The 10,517-nt window shown below is 45.1% G+C and overlaps 1 protein-coding gene across 1 annotated transcript; it reads left to right on the forward strand.

Moving 5' to 3' along the window:
• The first annotated feature begins 968 nt into the window (after positions 1–968).
• LOC122413829 (uncharacterized) lies at positions 969–1,991 on the forward strand. The gene has a single exon (XM_043424439.1). It carries the CDS (start codon positions 969–971, stop codon positions 1,989–1,991), a length of 1,023 nt encoding a protein of 340 aa, XP_043280374.1.
• The last annotated feature ends 8,526 nt before the right edge of the window (positions 1,992–10,517 follow it).

Raw genomic sequence — 10,517 nt, forward strand, 5'->3', positions numbered from 1 at the left:
GAAAAATCGCGCTTGAAATCATTTTGGAAACCGATGCCTCATTCTTCTTATTTGATTCGAAGGGCTAAATCAACTAAAAAAAATTCCATCTAATTTACGTGCAGCATTAAAATTTATGATATCAATCGAAGGACAAGGAATTTAGAGAGTAAGCAAGTTCGTTCGAACGTGCGTGGTCAAACTCTATAGCGCTCTGTCTCTAATGGACTTAGTTGTGTCCTTCTATTCGTGGATTTGTGCATATTATAATCAAAGTGTTGCAAAAATCATTGCTCTTCATTTGGCCCGATTCTCACGCCAAAATACTGTGAATTCCATGTCTTTATCGGACACAAACCATAAAAATTTTTCCTAACCTATTGGTTGCAAAGGCATCATAAAGCTCATATTACACCGGCTAAGCATTCTGCGCATGTGTATTCTTCATTATAAGTGGCGTCCCGACTTACCTTACTAGTGATTGGTGCTTTGATCGTTTAGCTATTATCATGGAGTCTACTATCACAGCGTGCTGCTTCATGTCTGCTCTCGGGACTCACGAATCTCTACGGAAAGGTCCGAAGTCTCATTCGTATTCAAACCTTTGGTAGGATAACATCAATCCTCCTGCTCTGTCTGGCTACTTTCTGCCTCTCTGCTCGACCACACTCTCATTCGACGTCCATGCTCAACTCTACTGATGAATCTAGATCGTTCGATGCTGTAGCTGTGACTGGGTCTAATTGCTTCATGTGCTATAACTCGCCTACTGTTTACCAACATTCAGCGGTATCATCTGTCTTGGCTTCGCTTCGTTGGTGTCAAGTCTGTATTTTACATGTTATCATCTCCGATGACTAGCAAGATATTATTCTGATACGCCACGAACTCTTTTATTTTATATATTGCTGTGGAATTAACAGGTCTATTTCACTATATTCATTGTGCTTGTACGTAAATTCTTCGTCTCTTTATTATCATTTACCACAATGTCTAATAAGTGCATGATCTGCAAAAAACCAGTGAGTCGATCGGAAACTCTGAAGTGCATAGGGGAGTGTAATGCTCTCTTTCATATTCTCTGTGCGTCTAAAAAATATCAACGTGAGCTCGATGAACTTAAATCATGCGATCATTTCCTCTGTGATTCCTGTGATGATTTTGATGTTCATGATTCTTCCGTGGTGGCGGTAAACGATAGCGAATCACCACCAGATACAATTACTCTGGTTGATATTATGAGGCAACTAAGCTCTTGTACAGCGTCAACAAATACCCAGCTTTCTTCAATGCAAAGGGCTATAACGAAAGTAGGTGAAAATATCAATGCTCTTCAAATGGATGTTCGTCAACTTACAACCTCACATGAAGCTTTGGTAGCCAAAGTCACGACGCTAGAGGAAAATGTGATAGTGAATAGCAGGGAAACGCAGCGACTGCGTGATGAAAATGTACAACTGTCAAAACATATTCAGTTCTTAGAGAGAGGAATGGCAACTCTCACCTCCTCCAAATATCCATTTGAATTAACGATCACTGGCTGCCCTCCCTCTCTCAAGGATCCACCGGATTTCATCGTCAATAAAGTTTTCAATGCTCTTGGGGTCACGGAATTTTTACCTGATATCATCAGTATACGCAAGTTGCCTGAAGATCAGCTGACTGTTGGGAGCGGAACGAGCTCTTCTCAGCGTACCAGTCACTCATCGCACGTTTCGTACATAGTTTATTTAAAATCAACTGCTGCGAGAGACACTATTATTCAACGTAGGCGCGAATTGAGCGAGTTCACGGTTAAAGAAGTACTTAAAATAGAGCAGGCCGGTAACATATTTGTAAATGAGCATATCCCTCCATATCTTTATAAACTATTGAAACAGGCGAAGGCTAGAGCAAAAAGTAATGATTATAAATTTGTTTGGGCACGTTCGGGTAAAGTCTGGGTACGTAAAGCTAATGGCACCGAGCCGGTTCCCATTATGGCTGACTCCGATCTCGATAAGATTGCCTGACTAGATGATCTGGAACAAGTATCATTGGGGGCTTGTCCGGTAAAATTGTATCCAAATTATGGCACCGACTCTTTATTAATATTCTATTTCAATGCCAACTCACTATTAGCTCATCTTGATTTGTTGAGAGCGAGATTAAATACTAAGCCACTTCACATTATTGCGATTGCCGAGACTTGGCTTCATGAATCAGTTTTGGATGATATTGTTAGTCTAAATGATCATGTATTAGTTAGGAATGATAGGCAAATCTGTCGTGGGGGAGGAGTAGCATGTTATGTTCACAATTCTTTGAAATTCACTGTACTTGAACTGTCTAGAGGTATTTCATTAAATGCCCCTGAGTATATTATGCTAGAAATTCGCTCCTCAAAAAATGAACTGCTTTTATTTGTTATTATGTATAGGCGCCCGAAGGGCCACTTATTCAATGAGTTTGGCGTTATTTTTAATCGGTATATGGCTGGATATAAAAACATTATTATCTGCGGTGACCTAAATTGCAACTTGCTCACCTCGAACTTTGAATCTGATTTTCTTCGTGATTTTGTATCTTCACTATCCTTGAATATTGTGCATACTGAAGCCACTCATCACACTGCATCAACTGACTCGCTTTTAGACGTATTTATAGTTGATAACTTAGAAAAAATTGTCTCAATTGAGAAGTCTTGCGAGCCGTTTATTGCAGGTCATGATTGTTTTGATCTAAGTTGCAATTTTGAGTCACCACCCTTAACAGAGCGCACTATTTCACGTAGGTCTTTTAAAAAATTTGATGAACTGTCTTTTCAACTCTCTCTGCTCAACTCATAATGTACTCATTACTATATAAATTGCATTGTTGCACTACCAACTTGCTTGCTCATACTTTAATTTATATTTAAAATTGTACTTACTCTTATTCTATGCATAATTATTACTCTTTATTATTCTCTGTGACTCTTTTGTCTTACTAAATTGCCCCATGGGATTCCCAGGGCATAATAAATAAACAATCAATCAATCAATCAATCAATCATCTCCTCTCCACCTCCTCCAGATCCCATCCCATCCTTAAGTAAAACTCCTTCCTTTCACTCTCCCATCCTCCTGCTTCCTGCCGTCTTCCTGCCCTTCTCTTCATCTCACCCCTACATCTTCTCGCCAATTCTCCCCCCTTCTCCGTCTCCAATCTCTTCTCGTTTCCCCATGCTCTCATCCCCGCTCGCACCTCCAGCTTATCCCTTTGCAGTTCCTCCCTCACCGTATACCCCGCCACCCCTCTCGACACCCCCAGCACCCATCTTAAATATCTTTCCTGCAGCCTCTCTACTATCTCCCTTCCCTTCCACCGCCAAATCTCCACTCCATAACCCACTACTGGCCACACCAACTTATCGAAAAGCCACACTCTCCTTCCCCAATCGCTACCAAACTTATTAATCCCTATCCCCCATACCTTACCCATTATCTTCGCCGCCTTCATCACCCTCTCCTCCACCTGCTCCTCCTGACTTCCATTCGCTCTCACCACATAACCCAAGTACGTATACCTATTCACCTCTTCTATCCTTACTCCTCCCCATTGCCATACCACCTTTCTTTTTCTTCCCCCTCCCACCCTACACCTAATCACCTTCGTCTTTACCGTATTCACCTCCAGCCCTTTTCCCTCTATGTACCTCTCCAACGTCCTCATCATCCCCTTCATCTCGTCCTCATCCTTCGCCAACAACACCACATCATCCGCATATGCCAGCGAATATACCTTCCTCCCACCCCCCAGCTTCACCCCTCCCCATCGCCCTTTTTCCAGCTCTTCATCCATGTCCGCCAGCAACAGCGTGAAGTGCTGCGGGCTCAGCGGACATCCCTGCCTAACCCCTTTCTCTGTCCAGAACTTCTCCCCTTTATCCCCACCCACCTTCACCCTCGCATACGTCTCCTTCATCACCTCCTCGCACCTCTCAATTAGCCCCTCCCTTACCCCTCTCTTTCTCATACTCTCCACCAGCTTCGCCCTATCCACCGAGTCGAAGGCCGCCTTCAAATCAACAAACAACAGCACCACCTTTCCCCTCCTTTCCGTTATTTCCCTATTTATCAAATAGTTCAGTACGTATACGTTATCCATTGTACCCATACCTTTCCTGAATCCCGCCTGACTCCTTGGCATCATCCCCTTCCCCTCCACCTCCATCCTCAATCTTTCCGCCAGTATCCCTACGTACACCTTATACGCCGTTTGCGTTAGAGTCACCCCCCTATATTCCTCTACCCTTTACCCCTCGCCCTTCTTCACTACTGGCACCACTATCCCTTCTTTCCAACCTTCCGGCCACCCTTCCCCCTTCCACACCTTCTCGCACATCCTCTTCAGGCTATTCACCACCCTCTCCCCTCCGTACTTCCACACTTCGTTCGGAATTCCATCCTCCCCCATCGCTTTTCTGTCCTTTAACTTCCTTATAGCCTTCTTCACCTCTTCCGTTGTTATCACCGTTTCTTTTTCGTCCTCTCCTTCCCTCCTCCTTTGCCCTAGTCTCACCCTTCTTTCTGTTACCCCTTCCAGCCCCTCTCTAAAGTACCTATCCCATTCTTCTCTTCTTATCTTTTTATTCACCCCCTTTCTCCTCCTCCTCCCCCTATTGACTACCTCCCATACCTGACCCTCCGTCCTTATCTCCTCTATCTCTCTTTCCCACCTTTCCCTCTCCTTCATTTTCTTTTCTTCACATATTCTCCTGAACTTCCTTTTCTCTCTCCTGTACCTTTCCTCTTCTTTTCCCTCTCTCTTCCACCTCTCCAGCTCCCTTCTCGCCTCTTCCTTTGCCCTTCTACATTCCTCATCCCACCATCCCCCCCCCTCTGCCCCTCCGCCCGCTCTTCCTCAGCCTTTCTCATCGCCCTCTTTATTCTCCCCCTCATTTCCTCCCATCCTTCTTCTACCCCCTCTGTATCCCATTCCCATCTCCCAAATTCCTCTCGAAACTTCTCCACTCCCTTCTCTGTCCACACTCCTCTTCCCTCCTTCCTCTTCCCCACTCCCTTCTTACTCGCCCCTCTTCTTCCCCCCCTCCCCTTGAGCCACACTACCACCGGCATGTGGTCGGAGTCCACCCTACTCACCACTTCCAATTTCCTCATTCTTTCCCACACTTTCTCCCCCACTACCACGTAATCAATTACCGACTTACCCCTTCCCCCCACAAACTTCCACTCCCTCCCTCTATCCCCCTCCACACTTCCATTCACTATCCTCCATCCTCTCTCATTCACGAACTTGCACCATTCTTTTCCTTCCTTCGTCACTATCTCGTCCCTTGAACTCCTCACCGCTTCCCTCTCCCCTACCCGCCATCCGTCCCAACCTCCGCCTTCCCTTCCAGTTCTCACGTTCATATCTCCCTCAATCACCACCTTCCCCCCCCCCTGCTCTTTCCATCCACCGGCTCATCAGCTCCTTTTTCCTTTCCATGTCCCCGTTTACATACACCCCCACTATCATCCATCACTCCGTCCCCAACTTCACCCTTCTTTCCATCCATCCTTCCTCCCCCGGCTCTGTCCCCCCTTCTTCTTCTTCGATCTCTTCCTTCACCCCGAACGCCATACCACCCTTCGCCCTTCCCCTTCCCTTTCCTCTCTTCGCTCCCTGTATCACCCACCTAAATCCCTTCTTCCATCTTTCCCTTACCACCCCCCACCCCTCCTCCGTTGCCCACGTTTCCGACATAACCACCACATCCCATCGCTTTATACCCTCCCAGAACTCCTCGTCCTTATTCATCACCCCCGCCACATTCCAAAATCCCACTTTATATACCTCTTCTATTTTGCTTTCTCTCACCACGTTCCCCCTTCTTTTGACTGCTCTCCTGGCCTCGCCCCGTCCCTTTCCCTCATTCGTTTCCCACACTTTCCGTGCACCTCCCCTCTCCCTCATTCCACACCAATACCTTTTCATCCACCCACATCCTCATATATCCTACCCTCACCCACTTTCCTTTTCTCCTCTCCTCATATGCCTGCCCTTCTACCAGCCATTTTATTCTCCTTTCCTCTTTTGTCAGATCATCCTCTATCATTTCTCTATTCCCTCTCAGCTTTACTTTCGCTTGCATTATTTCCATCTTCTTCTCCCTTCCCTCCAGCCTTATTAACACCATCCCCCTCCCTCCCTCATCCACCCTCCCTATTCTTCTCATCTCTTTCCTACCTCCTTCCACTCCTAATCTCTCCCATATCTTCTCTATCTCCCTCTCCCACTCCACCGCTTCCGCCACTTTCACCCCTCTCGTCACTATATTGTTTCTCCTTTCCTCCCTCTCTCTCCTCTCCAGCTCTTTTTCTACCTCCCACACTCTTCTCCCGATCCTTTCCCCACCCTCTCCCCCCTCCCCTCTTTCCTTCTCCAGTACCTCCACTTTTCGCTCCAATTCCTCAATTTTCTTTTTGAACATTTCCCTCTCCTCTCCCCACTGCCTTCTCATCTCATCATGCTCCTTTCTCACCTCTTCCGCCCACCTGTCCACCTTACTCTCTATTCTCCCACACTCTTGCCTTAACTCCTGCTTCAACAACTCCTTCATCATCTCCCCTATCTTTCTTACTATCTCGTCCGCCTCTCCCTCCTCTCTCTCCGGCGACCTCACCACTTTTCTACTTCTCTTAAACGCCTCCACCTCCCCTCCGTCTTCCCCTCTCGCCATTCCTTCCTCCCTTTCCCTCTTCTTCCTGTCCCCTGCCAGAATCGCTTCCATTATATTCCCTACACTACTCGCTCTTCCCCCCCCCCCCCCTCCATGCTCCTCACTCTCATTACCCCGTCCCCCATTCCTCTCTTACTCTGCTCACTCATTTCCCTTATATCCACTATCTCCACTCTCCTTCTCTATTTCCTTCTTTATCCTTTCTTTCCTACCTTACCTATCCCGCCTCTACCTTACCAACCTGCTCCTCTTTCCTACTTTCGCCGTTCTCCACCCGCCGCTGACCTACTTTTCCTCGCTCGCTTACTCCCAACTTCTCACACCTCACTCTCTACCTACTTCACCCTAAGCCGCTCTAACCTCTATCTTTTCGTCCCCTTTTTATCCTCGGTTTTTTCACTTCTTCCCCCACCTTCCATTTACGCTCTTTTGCCCTCCACACTCTTACCACCGCTCTTCCCCACTTTTCCACCCTCACTTTCTCTCCCCACACTGTTTCTTTGCTCTCTTTCCCTTTATTTCCCGCACCTTACTTTTCTCCACTGTTTCCCCACTGTCATCGGAAACGGAAGTCTTTTTCCTACTTGTATATATGGGTATATATTCATAAACTTTATTTCTTTATTTCATAAACTTATTCATAAACTTTATTCCGCTGGATTTTAAAAATTAGTCTCCAAACCAATTTTTGATTTATAAAAAATCTCCTGAGCTCTGCAATTTTAGAAAATGACATGCCAGTATTGCCCCCTCCACCGCGAATCGTTTTATTCAGAGAAAATATACTCGGCGAGCCTCGGGCCAGCAGACGACAGGGCTGTCAATGTACTTGTCCCGAGACTCTACCGAGTCTCTTGATAAAATCTTTATAAAATTCCTATAGATTTTTTGTAATTGTAAAATATAATTTTTTTTTTAATTCTATAAAATCCCAAAGTCTTCGCCTTCATCTTCGTCCTCGAATTTTTTGACTACCCGCGAAGAGCTTTCGGGAAAAAAAATTTGAAAATAAGTTTTCAAATAAACAGTTGTAGGAAATTTTTTTTATTAATGCCACTAGATAATGAAATCAATAAACATCAAAAATATGTGCAAAAAATGCACAATCTTTTGATGACATGAAAAAATAAATAAGTTATATTTTCAATGCGTTAAGTTACAGAGTTCCGAGAGATTGCGATCGATACAAAAAATTGAATAGAAATATATAAACTTCAAATATTTTACGAAGCTATGTAATTATTTTATTATTGAAAAAACAAATCTTGAACGTTTTCGAAAAGAGTTCGCAACCTTATCGCTCCTGTCAAGTGTCCCTGGGAGCGACTCGCTTAAAAATGAATTAAGTCGCTACTGCGACTCTAGATATGAAATCTAAATCTCCGTAGCTGCTTTTCTTCTCAACTCTGAATTTTACTACTAGTTTAAGATTCCCTTTCCTCGTCCATTTGTAGGTGTTCCGGTCTTCCGACGATAGCCGACGCCTACGACGCCATGCGAAATCCCAGTAAGAATGAATTCTGGGGATTACGTCAACGTTCTTGAAAATACCATGCTCCCAGCCGCCAGAGCTCGCTTTCCACTTGATCAGTACCTACGTATCCAATTTATGCAGGATAAATCTGCGGTTCATACTTCCCGTGAGACGATGAGATGGTTTGACGAGCATCCGGACGTCACCGAAATAAATTGGCCCCCCAAATCACCAGATTTGAATCCAATTGAGAACTTGTGGAGTATGTTTTATCAGAATTTACTTTTATTTTCCTAGATACTTGTGGAGCGCATCGTTAAATACGCGGAATATGTTATTGGCCATAAAATTAATTTGAATGGAAATTTCTAAACCCCTCATAGGTATCATGGTTCGAGAGTGGGAATCTGGTGAAGACAGAAACCGGGACGCTCTCGTGGCACACGTGTATCGTGTTTGGCGAGATATCGAGGCGAGGGAAGAAATTTCCCTCAATCTCGTTAACTCGATGCCAAACCGCATGCGATGTGTCATCGAGAACAACGGATTATGGATCCCTTACTGAGAATCCTTCCCTGTAAGCATCACTAGTAGTAAGGCTATACCAGTTCTAACTCAGGGATCTCAGGGGGGAGCGGGGACGGGGGAGCGCGGGGACCGTTGCGGGGCTGCATGGTATGTGGAGGGGGAAGGTTCTCGCACAGCGGGGGTGCGGCGGCACTTTGAAGAGACAAAAGATTTTTTTACACCCTCCAATGACTGATTTATGTTTCTGGTATATCAGATTGAACGGAATTTTCTTTTTAAAGTGCTCTTGCCGAAGATGATCTTAATTATCGGACTCCGTGACGAAAGATGTTTACATGTCACACTAATGACAAATTTATGTGTCCGGTGTTACGTATTTTGTATTCTTGAGGTGGTGCAAGTTCCGACAAGATTTCTGTTTTCAAAACCAGTTTTAACCGATGGGCTCTTAGGGGGAGTGCGACAACGGGGAAGCGCATTGCGGGGGCTGCATGGTGTGTGGAGGTTCTCAGGGTAACAAAGAGGGGGAGAGGGGATGCAGCGGTCCTGTTTGCGGCATTGCATAGACAAAGTATATTTTCAGGAATAAAAAGAACTCGTGGATGCCCCCGCCCCCCCCCCCCCCCCTCGAATGACTGATTTATGTTTCCTGCGGAGTTTTAAGAAAAGTCAGTTGAGAAGAAAAGTGCTCTCAATTATTGGAATCTGTGACGGAGACCCCTAATGAGAAATTTATGTGTCCCATATTACATATTTTTACATTCGTGAGATGGTGATGAGATTTCTTTAAAAATGCACCTGCCCTTCCCTCCAACTTTTGACTTGAGAGATGTTTAGAAGAATGTTTTCCGAGAAAAAAAAAATGTTCACATTGGACTAGAAATCTTTACAGAGATGCACTCGCTCAATGACAGATTTATGTGTCCGGTGTTGCACATTTTTAACCTGCAGAGGCATTTCTCAAAAGGCGCAAGAAGGGATTTTTGAAGTCAACCGCACTTCCTCGATTAGATCCTGGGTACCACATTCGAGTTTCCAGAAAAGTCAAGATTTTTCCTCCCTCCTACTCATCCCCACCTCAGAAACGAAAAAACGCGTATATAAAATGAAACAATTTTGAGGAAGGTTCAGACTCTGTTGAGACGACGTAACAGTTACATTTCGAGTCAAATTTCGTTCAGCGCATCATGTCTCTCACCGTCGACATCGCTACCGAGCAATTGCTGCGTATGCAAGCAACTCTCCTGCGAACGTTGGAGCAATTTTTGGTGTGGGAACACCAGTGTGATACCCTTATCGAATCGCTGGAGGAGCAAGTTCGATCGAAACGACCGCGACTGGGATATCACCACTCGGTCACTTCGCAAATCTTGCGTCTCGAATGTTTGAAGCAGGCAACACGCCAACGCTTCATACATTGGGGCGGAGGATTAAATGATCATGGATTAACATGGCGTGAAATTGACAGCGCATTTGAAAATCGCTTGTCAACCGGTGCTGTGATTAATCGTGATCATATCGACCCACGAAAGTTTCTATTGGATGCGTATGAGCTTGTTGAAGAACAAGTGCAGGCTCATATTTGCAAATATAATAGTATAAAAGTGAACACTTCGTTTAACGGAGAGTTTACCGTGGGCGATAAGCGGGCAAATAAAAGTGTCAACACGGGAAATGTTGAACTTTTCACAACATCGGACTTGAGTGAGTGGTATCGGAAGCGAGTCGTGGAGCCGACTCTGAGATCGCTCGAGGAGTTCCAGGAGAGTGACAGTGGCTGGACATTAACATCAATAACAAATTTAACTGTGAACATCAACAAGTACAACG

The sequence above is a fragment of the Venturia canescens genome, chromosome 7, assembly GCF_019457755.1.
Source record: "Venturia canescens isolate UGA chromosome 7, ASM1945775v1, whole genome shotgun sequence".
NCBI classification, from domain to species: Eukaryota; Metazoa; Arthropoda; class Insecta; order Hymenoptera; family Ichneumonidae; genus Venturia; species Venturia canescens.

Coding starts and splice junctions, on each gene's coding strand:
- LOC122413829 (XM_043424439.1), top strand. CDS start 969: ATGTCTAATAAGTGCATGATCTGCAAAAAACCAGTGAGTCGATCGGAA.